Here is an 18,130-nt window from a genome sequence, read left to right as displayed (position 1 = left end):
AGAATATTGAACGATTCCTCTTTTAAGAGGAACAACGCTGAACTATACAGCATCTTGGACTCCTCAGAAACAGGTATGTACCCTTAAATCTCCTGCTTTTCTTACAACAAACCACTGAGTTTGAAACAAATCTGTGCAACTCAGACTCTCCTGTCCATTACCTTCACTTTTGGGCGAAAGAACAGGGATCTAACAATGTGAAACTTATCTTTTGATATGCACGATACTAGGGAGACTTCCTATGCAGACTAAATTGCATTAGGCTTTTAAATTTGTTTTAAACTTCTTATCCAATTTGCATTATCAGCATACTATCCAAACATTAACACTGCAAAAGGACGCATTATTTCAAGCTTTCACCCTCTTCTCTCTACACAGAGCTGTGGCAACTCTCTATCCTGAATGTGCATACATTACACAACTGTGAGAATATTGTCTTCTGACCTGATGTACAAGAGTCTACACATGCTAGGCCCATTCATGCTACTGTCCTCAAGTTACAGCAGAGAAATTTCATGGATTGTCAGTAAACAAAGAAGCCCTTTTCAACACAAGGTTAAACAGAAGAATTTAAATGAGTTTCAGTGGCAATTTAAAATTAGTCTTTATTTTATACCGAAACAGACATGAATCACAAAGAAATCTACTGCATCTCAACTGAGGTAGTATTTTAATAGCCAACAGTCAAAGACTAGCTTCCAGCTGTAACTAAGCAGCTGTAGTATTTTTTTAGGGAGTCAAAAACCTACTCCCCCCCCCCCCCAAAAAAAAGTCAGCAGTGATTTAAAACAATTTGGCTTTATTCACCACAACCTAGCAATAAATGAAAAAACACAAAAAACTAAAATACTAGTCTGAAGGATTAAAATGCTAAAACAATCAAACAGCCCAAGCATCATAGAAAGAATATTAGAGATTTTTTTTTTAATGGCTGCAATCATGGTGAAATAGGTAGCTCCCTCCCTCAAAAGTAAGGGTTTGGAAATGTCTGAAGAAAGTACAGGAAATCACCTGTAAGTAATCCCACAGTTATAAAACCTTGAAAGAGAAATCTGATAATTGTGGTGGGCTAACCTTGACTGGCTGCCAGATGCCCACCAAGTCATGCTCTTGCTCCCCCTTATCAATGGGACAGAGGAAGAAAATAAGATGTACAAAATCTTGTGGGTTGAGATAAAGGCAGGGAGATCGTCTACCATTCACTGTCATGGGCAAAACAGACTGCTGGGGGAAGATCAATTTATTGCCAATTAAAAATAGAGTAGGATAACAAGAAAAAGACAAAACTAAAAACACCTTCCTTCCAGGCTTAACTTCACTCCTTTATTCCTTACTCTTCCACATCCTTCTTCCCTGTGACCCCTGAACGGCACAAGGGGTTGGGAATGGGGGTTGGGGTCAGTTCCCAACACTTTGTCTTTGCTGCTCCTTCCTCACACTTCTCTCCTGCTCCACTGTGGGATCCCTACCATGAAATACTGACTGCCCCAAGGTCTTTTCCAGGGGATGCAGACCTTCAGGAACAGACTGCTCCAGCATGGGCATCCCACAGGCCACGGCTCCTGCCAGACCTCCTACTACAGCCATAGGCTCCTCTCCATGGGCTGCAATTCTTGCCAGGAGCCTGTTTCTGCATGGCTGCAGCTTCCTCCAGGGCATATCTACCTGCTTCGCTGCAGGGTCCTCCATGGCCTGCAGTGCGGTACCTGCTCCAACACAGTCCTCCATGGGCAGCTTCACCATGGGCTTTATCACAGTCTTCTCCATGGACTGCTAGGGGATCTCTGCTCTGACACCTCGAGCGCCTCTTCCCCTTCCTTCTTCACTGACCTTTGTGTCTGCAAGGGTTGTTTTTCACATTTTTCCTCACTCCTCTCTCACAACTGCTGCTCAACATTTTTTTAACCCTTCCATAAATATGTCATCACAGAGGCACCATGAGAATCACCGATGGGCCCAGCAGTAACCAGCGGCGGTTGTGTTTTGGAACCGGTTATCTAGCATGGGGATAACCCCCAGTCTCTTCTCAAGAGAGGCCACCCCCTCCACTACTAAAACCTTGTTATGTAAACCCAATATAATACTACAGAAAATATCATTTTAGCAGATAAACATGTATCAAAAAGCTCATAGGTAAAAGGTGACGTTAATAAAAACAAATAAAAATAAATAAATAAAATGTTATCAAGCAATGGCAATAGTCAGAATATATCAATGAGTATTTGAGCTCATTAATCACTGTTACTAAGATTTCAACTAAAACTGAACACTTTCGCCAAAAGAAATATTCTAGATCAAAAAAGAATTCAAGTAAGCACTATAGTCTACATTATGCAGAATACGTAGAACAAATGATCCCCTTTTGCTGTTGCCTTATTATATTGTATTATATTCCTTCAACTCTAACACTGCACTACTTCCGAGTCACCTGTAAGCACATCCTTTGTTTCTTCACACTGTGTTAAAGACACAGGAGCCCTGCATGCTGTGAGGAGGAATCAAAAGTGGTTACATAGCACAGGCTTTCAATCTCTGACTTTTCACATCAGCTTAAGAGCTACATCTACTACTGCTATGTTTAAAGACAAGCATGGAAAAGAAAAGACAACTCACTGATTATCTAAAATGGCTCTGCCCACAACATCAGCAGAAACGTAAGCTGCTATGTGGGTTGTAATTATATCCATTTGCATAAATGGAAAGAGCTTTGACCATCTATCACAAGCTGAGGTCTGCACAATGTACAGTATCAGCATATGAACTCCAATATATTCTACTTCCTCTCCTATGAGGACGGGCTGCGGAAGTTGGGGTTGTTCAGCCTGGAGAAGTGAAGGCTCCACTGGGACCTGATAGAGGCCTTCCAGCGCCTAAAGGGGGCCTATACAGGGAAGTTGGGAGGGACTCTTTTTTTGGGAGGCGTAGGGGTAGGACAAGGAGTAACGACTTTAAACTGAAAGTGGATGGATTTAGATTGGATATAAGGAAGAAATTCTTCACTGTGAGGGTGGTAAGGCCCTGGCACAGGTTGCCCAGAGAAGCTGTGGATGCCCCATCCCTGGAGGTGTTCAAGGCCAGGCTGGATGGGGCCTTAAGCAACCTGGTCTGGTGGGAGGTGTCCCTGCCCATGGCAGGGGGGTTGGAACTAGATGATCTTTAAGGTCCCTTCCAACCCAGGCCTTTCTGTGATTCTGTGATACTTCAACCATATCTGGAGTTCCAAAAATTGTGTTTTATCAGCAAGGCCCTTTTATCACCAAGTCTAACAGTCAGCTAGTGCTGTCTGACGCAAAACTCCAGATAAATACTAAAGTTGCCTTCATAGCTGAGAAAGTCACAGGGATTGCATGAAGAAACTTGAAGTCACTCATATCTCCACATCACAAGATTTTGTGAACTGCAAGTTTGATATGAAGATAAGGACCTTCTGCAGATTATGTATGAACCTTCTGGACTGTGATCTTTAGCAGCCAGCCCTATGTTCAAGAAGCCTGGGTTAAAAATATCTGATTAATGCCTCTCAATAACAAGAGCAAAAGAAACTGCAGCTTCACAGTCCTTCTTCACTCTGGGTCTTCCCTTGAAAGACTACTGAAACCGGAAAGCAAGGAGGACTGAGGTACAGGCTTTTATAATTTATGGATAACTGAAATGAAAAAAAAGTTATGGGGAAGAAAGAAAAAGGATAGATACTTCTTTTTGTGTTCACCTGCCAGTTCAAACTCAGAAGGACCACTTTGTTTCTGTACGTACTTCACAACGTATTAGTTCAAGGCACTCTGTTTACTCTTCAGATTGATTTACAGCAAACACGTGAGATCTGTATTAATAGTTCAGCCTTAGCCTTTGGCTATTCTTCCACTATGAAAGTTTCTACTAAGCGTGTTTCAGAATTGAGCAACTCAGAGAGAGAATGGTCTTAAGTCACCAGCTAAACTGACACCTACAGCCTTCATCTTCAAGTATCTCCATACAAACTTTTCTGGATCCCTTCAGATTTGTTAGCTCTGAACCAATAAACAGAAGTTCTTTTCTATATCAACTAGCCAAAATAGCATCAAAAGAGCAAAACTGGAACCCACAAAGAAAAGAATTAAGAAACCACTGTGCTTCAATTGACTAGCTTTGCTATTCTTGAATACACTCCAGAGAGACATATCTAAACTTTTCAGCTGGAAACACAGGAAGAAGACCTAAAATTTAATGTCTTGGTTTAGTATAATCCTAATAATCCACGTAGAAAGGACACAGAAAATCTTCCAGATTAAGCAAATATTCTAGTTTCACACAGGTCAAGAAAGAAAATAAGAAATGACCAACACTAACAATGAAACAACATAGACAAACACTGCCAAAAAATCTCCCAACAGTACAGAAAAAACAAAGGCGAGAGCTGCTGTACACCTTACATACCAAACTAGAAGGGAAAAAGCTATGGTATAGGCTGTCACTCTGAAAGAATCAGATTTCATACAGTAAGCACACATGTATCTGCAATGGAATCTGTGTGGAATTTAACCATGAGAGAATCATTTGTTGTGACATGACCACAACTGAAATCTTAACTATTAATAAAGCACACTCTGGAACTCACAGATGTAAAATATTTTCACCTATGCGCTGATGAGACTAACAGAAGGCAACGGAAGTGCTTTGCTCACTGGCACTAGGAAAAAGTGAACAATAAAAAAAACGAACTACCAGTTTTAAGGTTTGCAAGGATAAGAACAGAGGAGCTCAACCTCCCTCCTTGTTCAGGAATGCTCTACGTAGCCACATTTTACTATCAAGACTTCTCACTCCCCAGTCCAATTATAATTTCTACCATATTCAGCTTTGTGCTTTCCACAGGAAAGCCTACCTCATACTAAAAATAGTATGGAAAGCATGAAAGTTCATCAGAACAAACAGTAGGATACCACATCAGACAAGAGCCAGTGAGAAAGAACTCTGAAAAGTATCAGGATCCTAAATTGGCTTAAGTAAGCTTCGTGGCAAGTAAGCCTAAACAACACAGCTTTATTGGCAACCTGCCTGCAAACTGTGATACCAGTGTGCCATAATACAGTACTATCTTTATTACAACCATCTTTTACTCACAGTTTGTGGGTTGATATCATCTTCTCCCATAGGTTCATCCACAATTTGCTGTCCATTCTGTAAAAAACAGACACAGCAAGTTACTAGAGATGCTGAATCCAGCTACAGAAATACACATTGCTGATGGGCATATGTGGCATACTCTATAGAATCAAGAGCATATTGTCAAACAAAACAAAAAAAATCATTGGAAGTGGGCACAAAAGGCTGCCTATGGCTGACACATGGTGCCATGCCACTCTGATCCTCATGTATGATCAAATTGGATGAAGTCACAGTAAGAAACGTAAAACAGCTTGGCATTTTAAGTCTTACTACTACAAAGCTAGAGATTATTTTCTATTACTACAACCTCTTAAAAAAAATATCCAATAGAGACTGAGCAGCAAAAAGCCACATCAAAGAACAGATAAACAGGTTCTTTTTTAGACCAGTGTGTTGTCACACAAGAGTCAGTCCTTACTCTGCCATGAGTACTACAAGAACATTTATAACTACACTATATACTTATAAAAAAACTACAAATGCTTACAGTTGCTGGCTAACAAAATGGTCCACTTACTACTTTTAGTACATTCCTAAAGACCATTCTAAAAAGCTTTCAAATGTGAAATTTAGTCATACAGATTTAAAAAAAAAAAAAAAGCCTAAATGCCTTCTTGGTTAACAAATGCTTTCTTTTCCTTGACAGTGGTTACTATAACTTGGGGAATCTCTAAGTGGCATTTTTTTCCCAGAAAGACTTAGAGTGATATGTATATTAGCAAGCTGTAAGGAAAAATGTGTTTCCTAAGGTGTGGTAAAGGATATCACCTGGGGCTTTAACTCTTTGCTTGCTCTTAAAGTTTTACAAAATTTAACGTGCTTTTTGAAAAAAATGAAAAAAAGTACTCCAAATAGCTGTGTCCTCCAGTACCGGCAGAAGCAAAGTTTTTTCCATTTTTGCATTGTTTTCCTAGAGAACACAAGGCCTAATTAATCTATTTTCACAGAACTTTATCTACTGAAAATAAAGTTACATGGATACATATTTTCTAGATGCCAGAAAGCTAAGAAAAGCTGCTAAGCAGGGTTCAGAGATTTGAGTTTCGTCCTGCAAGTTCCTTCCCACAGTTCCGTTTTTCAACAGACTTCTTGGGTGGAACCTTCCTTGTGTTCTTCTGTAACAACTTCTGATCAACACAGTCTTCTGGCTTGCAAGTGGCTGGAGGAGAATATTTTCTATGAAAAGACAGATTAAACCTCAGCAACTTATGAACTATAGTTTCCAGATATGCCAAATACACCAAATGTTCCACCTCAGATGATTAGCAGCTTCCTACCAAGTTTTTCCCTGTGCATTTTTTGCTAAAAGATACAACTGGATAAAGCTAGGTTATGAGAGTTATGGATTGCCCAAATATATCACAGGCTTTTCTTTTTTTTTTCTTTTAATGGGAGGAAAGAAGAGGGCCCAGCTGATTCTGTCTCCAGTGCTGAGCTCACATGATAACACTGTCATTTTCTCACCTGAACTGACTTCAGGAAGATATTAGAGACTTCTGGTTAGACACCATATTTCCATGAAGGAAGGAAGTAGTAAGAAACGGCTTCACATGTTACTACAGAGGTTACTGGTTACTTTCACAGGTTACTACAGAGGAAAATACAATTTTTATTAAATTCTCAGTTAAGAACAGTCAGCATTATACCTTCAAATTGTACAGTTAGGGGTTATTTGCTAAGACAATGTTCCAAAAAGCCTAAGCTTCCCTCTCTGTAATATCTTCTGCTTAGAGTATAGATTGCAGAGATTGTATTATTCTTCCTTAAGACACACAAAAATTTGAAATTATCGAACAGAAGACCATAAAAATACCAGCTTATCTAAGTTACAGGAATGAGTGTTTTCAATAAAGCTTGTTTACAAGGAAGCATAATTGTTTATACATATGCCATTTCTATCAAGTCACAGACTTTCCCTTTTCTCAAATCTATGGCATACATTAAAGTTAAATTAGCATTTGCATTTTAGCTACGTATCTCCATGCTCTATTCATGCCACAAGATAGCTTCCAGAGGATCTTGTCAATAGGAAAAAATGAGCAGAAAAACAGCAGAACAAGACAATTGACTTCAGCCTGAAAGGAGGAGTTTATAATGTCCTGACAACTAATGATGGCTAAACTCGGGGGCCTAAACTAGGGCAACTTGTGTATCAAAGCCATCTGCTCTAAACTGACTCCACATGCAGAAATAGTGACTTCTGCTACAACAATCGTTCCACTGAAAAATAATGTACATTAACTGCAGGTTAAGACTTCACTAAACCGTAAGCCTTAAGATCTCACTTTTACTATTTTAAGGCAACTATAAAATAGTTGAAAGTGGAACACCATCAGAAACTTGAGACAAACCTCTCTTTGAAGACAAAAAAATTGAGATCAACTGCTTTTTGAGACAGCTCTAATCTTTAACCCCACTGACTTCAACATCAGTCTACCGCAAGAAACAAAAAGCAGAAAGTTTTTGCATCACAAATGAACTGGGTTTTACAATCTGGTTTTCCGGTCTAATCGTGCATTGCTTTCAGTTACTTTTCACATTAATTCAATAAATGGATTCCAAACACACTTGCTGGCAGTACAAACAAACTCAAGAAGTCAGCATGTATGCCATGCAGCCGTGTCTGAGCCAGATCACCAGATTAGCAAGATCTTTTTAAATAAGTCTCCCCAAACAATGATTATGCTAAGGAATCACTGGATGGTAGAACCAGTTTTGCCTGGAACAGCCTGAGCCATGTAAGGTAAAGAAGAATATGTATATGTGATTTATGGTTTGTTGTTGTTAGTTGAGATACTACTAAATAGAAAGCAGCTGTGTATTCAGAAGGTCCACAAACTGTACTGTATTTCTTAAGAGTTAAGATGTAAGGCCAAGAAGTTCACATTGGAAGTGACAATATTTAAACCACTGTGAGGAATGAAATCAGCAGCATGCTTAAGAGGTGAGCGAATGAAATAAGTTCCCTCTTGCTAGGCTAAACTTGCTCTAGTATTTAATTAGAGCCAAGGACACGTCTCAATGAGATAACAGACTGGGACTAGATATAATAGTCTGAAGAATATAGAATAAGAGAAGGCTGAATGCATCTTTTCCATGCACAGATGGATTTATTTCAAAAGACTCTAGACCTTGATTATTCTTCAGCTGCACCGTTGCTGTAGCAGGGATGCCAAGCAAGCAGAATAGACCAAATATCTGGTTATTTCCAGTACCCTAACTCCAAAAGCAGTGAGTACTACGTATTTCAGATGACAGCACAAGAGAACTATAATAAAAACAATATAAAAGGTCTACAAAAAGCTTCCCTAAACATGTCAGCAATCAAATTATACCACTGAAATGAGGGCACACACCCCTTATAAAGGTAATCTACAAAATGCTATCCAGTCCACCAAAGTGCAATTTCCTACTCTAACTTCCAGTGGAAACAGCCATGTTGTTGGAGGTAAATTTCATTCCCCAAAGCTTTTAAACCTGTTGCCACATTTCATTAAGTTGGTAGAACTGAATACTTAAACACAGTTAGGTTCCAGCAATTTTCCTGAAGGCACATAGACAGGAGCACAAAGGAGATCCTGCAGTTTCCCTGACCAGGCATAAAGCAGACAATCCTTAGAGAACCTGCATCAGCCAGCTGGCGTATGAACGTCAGCCACGTGAGCTTGCAAAACCCCTGACACAACAGTCAATCAACTACAAGGCAGGCAGTCAACCTTCAATATTTCTAACAATCAAAGGCTACAGGTTTGAAACCAAAATTCTTACACCTGACTTTGCAGGGCAAGTAAGCAGTTTAATGGCCTTTGTTGTTGTTGTTGTTGTTTTGTTAAATTCAGACCATTTTACTCTTGACCTGTAACACATGCCCATAAATAACTGCACTGGAAGGCTGGAAGACATGTAGAGGCAACAAGTGGTGGCATAGGTTTGGGGACTGATATTGAGAAGATATAACCATACTAAACCCTTTGTAATAAGTGAGTACATCCAGAAATGCAGTCCACACCTAGCTCACAATCAATTAAACACTTTTGTGAAGCATGGGATAGCCTGCACTCTACACTACATCTTGATCAACCATCCTAATGTCACTTGTAATTTTTCTTTTAGTTATAATCAAGTTTGCAATAGTACAAACTTGGGCATCTGCACAATAAAACCAGCACATTCAACTGATTGGCACTGGATCCGTGTGTGTAATCTTGTACGTAAAATACCTGAAAGAGCATCTCGAACTGCAATTTGGCGTTTGCAATTTAGTAAAGAATACCTTATTTAATAATAATGTTAGGTACCCACCATTCCCACTACACAGTTCTTTACAAGTATCTAAATCATTAGCTGAAATATTAAGTAGACAAAACACTTGTGTGTCCTGTAGTGCTGACTTCTCCTATTTTTCCCATTATTTTCATTAGTATTGTTACAGATAGTATACACTTAAAGTTTATAGATTAGTTTGGTATCTCCATTCTTACATTGCCCTTGCAAATCTAAGTTCTGTTAATACGGACTTCACTGATCTGGATGTTTTTTCATACAGTTTTGATAGATTTTTTTTTTCCTGAAGAATGTGTGTTTGACCACGAAGCTTGTTGAATATTAGACACCACACTCTTCCTCCCCCAGAACATCTCTGTTCTGTGTTTAGACTATCGCTAGATTATTTTAGGATGCTTAAGTAGCCTCTCTGCCAAACATTTTAACTTTTTCCACCCAACTACATTTGTCAGTTGTTTTAAATACCCTTATGAAAATAACAGTAATTATTGCTTTTGGTATAATTTTTCTTCCATTAATCTTAGTATTCCCTAATGATTAATATTGGGCTTGAGCATATAAGTCAATAACCAGTCGTCTACTAGCGGACTTCGGTATATTATATTACTACTGAATATTCCATGTAATTGGTACCTTTTAGCAGAACTATACACACTAATTAAGATATTGTAAAACAAAAGTGCTATAGTCTTAGAGTTTACAAGTGGACAAATAAAGAATTACGAACTGTAAATCAATGCAGGATGACATTTCAAGTGCGTAAATAAGCAGACAAGATAAGAGGTCTGAATCACACCATGTAAAAATCAGTAGTTAGAAACTATAAAAGGCTAGTATGTGACGTAGGTGATAACTTAATTATGCTTTGGAAGGAGAATTTAGATAAGTTACCTGAATGTCTGAAGATTCTCCCAGGTAATTCCTAGTTTTCACCTACCAAAACTTTCAAACGTACCCAACAACTTTTCACCAGTTACAGAATTTAATGAAAACTTTTCATTTCCTTTAAATCTTCTGAAAACTAAGTTTAAGATACCAAAAATAAATATTTCTAAATCTATTTTCTGTATTATTTATCCAATAAAACACTGATCATATGCAGATCCGAGACCTTTTGCTCTCTGGTGTTTTCAAGGGACTCAACTAACAAATACAGTTCAAGAACCCTGCAATCCCTGACCTGAGTAAAGCTGTAACAATGCTTCTGGCTTGTTTCAAAGCAGCACAAAATGCTGTATTCCCTCTGAAACATTCAGAACAAATTTGCTGCTGGTAAAAGAAGGCACTGTGTGGAACTATATTCGGTAAAAGCCTTTCAAGCTGCACATGCTTAAACTTGCTATTCTAAGCAGCAATGCTTAGAAACTCTGAGAAAAAATTCTTAGGTCCACAGAAAAATAGTTGAAAATAGACTGAGGGGACCTTGAGAGGTCATCCAACCTATCTCAGCACACCAAGGCGTGATCAGCTATTCCTAAAACGTCACTCAAGATGTTTGTGTAACTCCTTAGATTGTAAAAACTTCCTTACTGAAGATTAATTTTAGTTCTTAACTAAAATCTAGGGCCTTAATAGAACCTGAATTGACTCATGCCCTAACTCCTCTGCTATGGAACCACACACATCCAAAGCACTTACCTTAATCCTAACCTGAATAAGGCTAATTATGTGAGTAGCAGTGAGCTATCATCTCAGATTTTCTTTAGCTGTTGTCTCATAGCATATATTCAACATATTTTGCATATACTGTTAAAAATAGTACAAAGGAGTTGAAAAAACTCCTTTAATTTCCAGAAAAAAAATCAAACAAAAACAAAAGGTGGAAGCGCTTATTTTTATGAAAAAAATACTGCTAGTACTTCTTTACATAAAACTCTGCTACTTCATCTTCCATTAATTCCACATAATTCCCTATAAACTTTATTGACTGAGTTGACTCATATTTTGCTGAGCATTAGGAGCAGCGGCAGGACATCCAACACTTGCCTTTCTGTAGGCAAGCAAGCTCAGATACAAGCCATTAACACATATTATTTGGGTACGGAGCCCAATAACAACTTCCTAAAGTTATGATACTTGGACAACTTTAACCTGAACTTTACCTACTTCATGGTGCCACTTATCTCATGACTCAGAAGTACAGAGTACAAATACGACTTGAGTATGACTGTGGCCTAGCTGCCACAGAAAAGCAGTCCCTTTCCTACTACACTGCCCTTGGCATTTGGCCAGCCCTGTGCCAAGCCAGGTCAGAAAAGAAAACTAAAAAAAGAGTTTGCAACTTTCAGTGACTTTAATTCCCTGAATTAACTCAACTTCAAGCCAGGCAAGTTGCACGGCATTATCCAAGACGCCAAACATGTAAGTATCATAAAACCTTTGTCCAGGCCAACTGCTTTTTATAGCTAAAACAAGCTCCACAATATGTATGTTCGATTGCTCAGGAGAGGAAAGAAAAGAGTGATGAGTGATTTTCATTTAGTTCCCTACCTACATGGGAGACGAATTATTACCCTTAATGCAGAGGTTCAGCAGCCTTAGTAAAATACACACTGCCTATTATCTGTTCATCTGCTTCAAAAAGGAAGAGATAAGCAGGCAAAAATCACTGACGTCAATATATTCAGACCACTGCCACACACAGGAAAACAGCATGAACCCCTTCCCTGCTGCAGCCGTTGCGCTACCAGTGCCCCGAGCACCTCCAGCACATGGTCCCACTGCAGTCTGTAGCCACACCAGGAAGCAGAAACGCTTTGCATCACGGCCTGCTGCAGAGCCGGGCCTGGCTCCTTCCCAAGGGGAGCAGTGGGCTTCTTACAATCTCTTGTGATTAATGACAGAGGTTGAAATTTAGTTGATGTCAGGGAAAGCGTTACCCATTTCTGCTCATTTTGTCACTTAGCCGTTTTAATAGACTCTAGTAGAAAGACAGACTAAGATGTGGAACAACTTCACTACTTCCTAAAATCATGGATTTCCAAGGTGCCTGTGGAGCATGTGGTGACTGCTGGAACACAGGAGAAGGAAGACTCCTCAGTGAGTGAAAAAAAATAATGTGCGAGTCTGAGTTCTAACAGTAACTAATTTGGCAACCAAGTCATAAGAAATAACATAAATAATATTAATTGTGATCTAATTACATCAAGAAACCACTAACTTTTGAGCCTTCAGGACAAACAAGTTTGGCTTCAAGAAGAAAAAGCATTTTTCAAAGCTATGATTTGCTGGACACTTAAAAGCATGACAAAATACCATTGCCTCACATCTTCTGCATATAGTAAACACAAACTGTTCCAGTGAGTTAATGCTTGAAATTAAATGTTAATAAAAGACCTGGAACTTTCAAAGTTATGTCGGAAAACAGACTGAGATGATAATAATGTCATTTAGGAGACACATGCTACTTCTTACACGATCCAATTGTGTCACTCAAATTCAGAAAAAAAAAAAAAGAGAACATTTCCTCCAAAAAGAGTTAAGTGGAGCATTAAGCATACCACAGGGGGTTCCTTGCATCAAAGGGAGCATATGGTAACTGTTACTGATAAGAACAGCTAGCAGTAACTTTGTGGTTGAGCCGCTGGAGTGGGTCCCTGGAAACCAGTGCTCATCTCCTAGACCTAGAACAGACCCCAGGAATTACGCTAGACGGAGTCACTAAGATGTTGAATCTCATTTTCCCATCTGTTAAACAGGACTCCCCCCCCCAGCTTCCAATGGATGAGGCATTTTGTTTTATTTCCGAGTATAAGGGGAGAATAAGCAGCATGGCATCATGCATGCAAATATCTAGCACAATACTTGCAATAATTAACCACTTTAGTTGGCCTAAACATAAGAATTCCCTGAAGAGAAACTTCTCCAGTTTTACTGGTTAAATTATTTCCCCACGAGAAGTTACTACAATTGAAACAAACAGCCACAAGGTTTTGCTGTTGCCTGAAGAACTGCTTAAGTGTTTTACTATTGAAATACTGCAATGAATTATATCTTAATAATAAAATCAGTATATTGCATGAGTTCTTAAAGTTGATAACTTGGCCAGTTCCCGGGATCAATCAACTCATAAAGCTAATATTTTTTGATATGCAGAGGTAATGAAATGTCCACCTTAGTCTGTGTATCACTGTAAATCTAAGTCAAGCACTTTGAATGGAAAAGGACTACAATTAGTATGACCCTTCAAGCACGTCAGCCAGCTTCCATCTACTGCGTGTTAAATGCCCAACTCTGGCAAGAAATACTACGTACTACAATGGAAAAAACACTTACAAGTTAAGAACTGCCAATGTCCTAGGAAAACTTAGAGAAAAATTTGAGAAATCAAAGCTTCCACGAGGAAACCAATGTGCAGCACTGCGTGAAGGTGCTGAGCCAAGCTGAGCAAAGCAGCTGCCCCCTCCTGTCCCACCCAACCAACAGCAAGAAATCTCTACCATACCACATTTAGCAGTAATTTGCTAAACTGAAAAATGCTACAGGTAAAAATCGTGCCATTAAGGATCTGAAGGGTTGAAAAAAAACCTAAATATCTTTCATGCAGATAGTATGTTTTTCAAGTCAGTATTTACATATATGTAACAACTTATCTGCGTCTCTATCAGAGTAGTTTGATGAATACAGGGTATACTACTTATTTAGATGAGAATTATATTGCCATTTGCCACTTCTGACACATGATAAGAAAATTTCACTTGACAGATCTGAAAAAAAATACCACCACACCTCAGAACCCACTGTATAGACAACAGCCCTGTATCAGAAGTGATAGCAGAGTGCTGTGAGGACACTGCTGAGAATTGTTACTGTAAGGGAAAGATGACAGACGGCCTCCAAAATGCACACAGACCAGCCCCTTTAGGTGATCCTGCTTCAGCATTCCAGCTGTTTGTCTGTTCGGACTGCGCAAAAAGTTACTGTAAATCCACCCCTCGCTGTGGTGGAACACAAGTCGAGCACTGATTACACACACCAGCACAGGGTGTACAGAGGGGATCGCAACCAGCAGATCGCTTGGCTTCCGTGGCAAGAAACTTGATGAACTTCAGATTCCACGCCAGAGCTATACATCGACTTCAAGAATGTCACACTGACATCAGAACTGAATTACAAAGCCAAAATTACATCACGCTGGATTCTTTTAAGCAGCAACTTGACCCCTAAATGCTCGCACCTATTGTCTTGTGTAAGGTTCATAAAATTCTGGATACAGAGAATAAAACAAGGATTTCTGAGAAAGAGAATTCACACCTTCTATTTAGGTACCTAAATAGGTGATGATAAATCTTCTATAGAGGGCAGCGGAAAAAACTGAACTTTCTCCACAGCCAATTTAGAGCACCTAAATTAAAACTCCTAAAGATAGATGGCACAAATGCTTCCCTGGATGCCTAGCAAACGATATCTCCTTATCATGGCCAACTCTTTCAACATACTGGTGTCCAAAACTTGGCTGCTGTAACTATATTCATCCTCCTCCAGTCGACATTAATATGCATAGCTGGGAATACAGACCAGAGGTTCAGGCTAGTTATTCAGACATCCAAATACAAATTCAAATCATCAATACTTAATTTGCTTGAAAGCAGATGGCTTGAAAAAACAGGCACATTTTCACCATGAAAAACAAACCTGTCCTTGTTATAGATCTTGAGTCAGCCCTGAGTCAATAAAAGATAGTATAATTCTATGGGCTTTCAAGGTGTTCTGATTTAAAACAAGAAAAGTTAAAAAAAATCCCACAGTACTTAATATACTAGCTTTAAAATACATTGTTCAATAAGTTTACACATTGAAAATGCTGTCAGAGATGCAATGTAAACCACCAAACTATTTGTAACTGTTGAAACAGAAATCCTGCAACTGAGCTCTGAAAGCTTAAAATCCTTATCTTATCTAAAGAACTGTTTGCATTATATCTTCAGAAGGACCACGTTTTACAGATCTGCCATCCTGTACACCTAAGTTGCAACAGCTGTTGATGGTTAACTATGCTGTCTGAAAAATTAATGCTAGTTAAAGGTACTGTATTCCTCCTACTGAATTTGCCCACATATCATGGCAAATCACCCCCTCAGTGGTAGCAGCATACAACTGAATACGGGGCTTCACTGGGAAACAAATTTTTAAAAAATCCAATATAAAACTCCAGAGAGTTGTTAAGACAAAGGAAGTGTCTGAGCTGAGTTTTAAAGCTCAATAATTCATAATTCCACGTGGATAAAACAGTGTTACAAGAGCTGTGTCAGCACATCTGAAACGTTAGCGGAAACTCTACCTTGCTATTACGGCTAAAGGCATTACTACTATCAAACTATGACTAAAATCACAATGAGGTTCCAGGAGGATGTACAAAATATTTTTGCCCAAGGACACTCTTGCAGGACAGGGTCTGTAATTATGATACTGCTACGCTATGGATAAACACAGCACATGTAAATTGAAATTCTAAGTTATGTATTTAGGTCATTTGTTTATGTATTTGACAGACATCTATTTTCACTGGAACATCTCCTCTTAAAAAAACAATTTCAAGTAAGCAACCTTTCTAAGCCTAACTCTTCCCTTTGGGAAGGCTTTGCTTTTAAAACAGTTTTATAGGTACAGCCTGGTCTTTTCAAGAGCTAAGCATTTATTCTAGACTAACACATTATGGTGCAAACCTGTCAGTTCAGTTGCTGTCCCACGTTTTGTTAGTGGTCCTGAAGAATTTTTAGGTGTCTTATAAACTACTGTAGACACGTGTCAATATTTTTTAAGTGTTTATGTATTTAGGAAGAGGTAATACACTTTTCTCAAGAAGTTCATGGCAGCAGTTTAAGAACAAATCATGTCTGAAGTATATTAAATAAGCAAGTAACAAAGTGTAATTGATCATGCGTGTATATACATTTCAAATAGAGCAATGTATTTTGCTGTCTTTCTGGCATATATAGCCTACCATTATTAACTACATCAAACACAGGTAGTAAGTATGGATGTCTGAAGTAACAGTGAAGATCTTTCCTCTAAACCCTTCGCCTAAGCAGGCTTTCAGAAACACCTCTCCTACCACCTTCCCCCCGAGCACCATGCTACTGCTGTAGTTGCTCTCCCTTAAAAAAGAGCAATCACCTAACCACTTCAGAACTCCGTGAGGGCAGCTACAGCAACTGGCAACAACTTAAAGGACGGCTCAGTCTGTCAGATGAGAACTGCAGATTCTTTCGACTCCCAGAGATGCGGTCACTTGGAGCAGAAGGAAGACAAACACCAAAAGGACAAATACCTCTGATACCGTGGAAACTTTACATCGGCCTCCCTCTTTACCCCACTCACCTAAGGAATAAGTCCTAACCTTGCGACTAATTGCTCTGGGCTGGCCTGAGTCCATAGGGTTCACGCTCGGCATCATTTGAAGCAGGCTGGCTGTGTGTCAGCTGGAGCAGATTCAGGTGGAAGCTGCACTGTCAGAGGAGGCTATTTCTTTTCAGGTGGGAGCCTCGTCAACCAGCACACACGCATCGGGGACTACCGGGGGATCGCAGAGCAAGCACAGCTATCACGGCTCCAGACCGATACGGTCATATACTGCACAAAGAAGCGAAATGAACCGCGGGCACCCCCGGCCTCGGACGGAGCGCATCCCGTCTCCAGGCTCACATGATCCCGGGGCAGGAGGCGAGCACACACTGCCTAACAAGGGCAGGAGCGCACGGCGAGGCAGGGCAGCGGCAGGAAACCGCACGGCGCTGCCTGCCGGGGACGCTCCCCGCACCCGCCGCCGAGCGCACGGATCCCGCTCGCTCGCCAAACCGCGGCGACCACCCCGGCCCCGAGAGGGGGGGGGGGGGGGGGGACGGACGGGACCGGGAGGGCAGACCCCGGCCCCCCTCGACCCCCTAGGGCCGTTCCCAGCCCCTGCGGTGGAACAAAAGGGCCGGGGCCGGCCGCAGGTCGCTCCCCGCCGGGACAGGGGGCGGAAGGGGAGGGCGCGGGCCGGCAGCAGCCCGGTGCCGCCGAGCGCGCCCCGAGCCCCGGAGGGGGGCAGCGCGGGCCGGCTCCCGGCCCCTCCCGCAACTTTCCCCCCGCCCCGACCCCCCTCGCAGCCCCCCTTCGCCCGCCCCGTACCTCCGCGCCGCTCTCGGCCGCGCTGTCCACAGCCATCTTCTGCCAGGGGTCCGCCAGCTGAGCCAGGGGCATCTTCCCCGCGCCGCTCCCGCAGCCTCCGCGCTCCGCTTCCTCGCGGGCCGGGGGCGGCGAGCCCTACGGCAGGGCGCGGGACGCCCCGGCCGGCTCTCGCTCCGTCGGCGGCGGCTCGGTAGCGGCGGCGGCGGCTCCGGCGGCGAGCGGTGCCCTCAGCCGCTGTCCCTCCGTCCCTCCCCGCCGCCAGGCGGGGCCGCGCTTCCGCCCTCCCCCCGGCCCAGCCGCCCGGGCACGGCTTCCGCTCACAACATGGCGCCCGGCCCCTACCTGCCCTCCCAGCGGCGCCTGCGCGCCCCGCCGCGGGGCGGCACCCGCCGGCCCTCAGCGCCCGCAGGTGCCGGGGGAGAGGCGCCGGTGGGGCGGTGCCCGGCCCTGCGGGAGGCCCGGGTCGGTCCCGGGGTCCCCCACCCGTTAGGCACCCGGGCTGGGGCTGCCCGAGGTCCGTGCCTCGCTGCTCGGTTGTGCCCTGCCTCTGTAGGCAGCAGCCCCGTAGGGTTGTGCCCTCCCCGCTGCT

The 18,130-nt window shown here is 41.7% G+C and overlaps 1 protein-coding gene across 3 annotated transcripts in view; it reads right to left on the bottom strand.

The window, feature by feature from the left end:
• Window positions 1-17,903, bottom strand: part of RPS6KA3 (ribosomal protein S6 kinase A3) — a 73,742-nt gene extending 55,839 nt beyond the window's left edge. Inside the window, exons 1-2 of one of the 3 annotated variants that reach the window (XM_040532090.1) lie at window positions 17,542-17,903; window positions 5,101-5,157 (exon numbers count right to left, since the gene is read on the bottom strand). In XM_040532090.1, coding sequence (XP_040388024.1) covers window positions 5,101-5,157; window positions 17,542-17,613 — 129 coding nt within the window. In that variant the 5' untranslated portion in view covers window positions 17,614-17,903. Of the gene's footprint in view, window positions 1-5,100; window positions 5,158-16,768; window positions 17,077-17,541 lie in introns of those variants that run through there. The other 2 variants (XM_040532100.1, XM_040532109.1) reach the window with 2 other exon arrangements.
• Between the last annotated feature and the right edge of the window lie 227 nt (window positions 17,904-18,130).

Source organism: Cygnus olor, chromosome 1, assembly GCF_009769625.2.
Source record: "Cygnus olor isolate bCygOlo1 chromosome 1, bCygOlo1.pri.v2, whole genome shotgun sequence".
In the NCBI taxonomy this organism is placed as follows: domain Eukaryota; kingdom Metazoa; phylum Chordata; class Aves; order Anseriformes; family Anatidae; genus Cygnus; species Cygnus olor.
The sequence above is the reverse complement of the archived record's forward strand: the minus strand, read 5'-3'. Positions and strand labels throughout refer to the sequence as shown.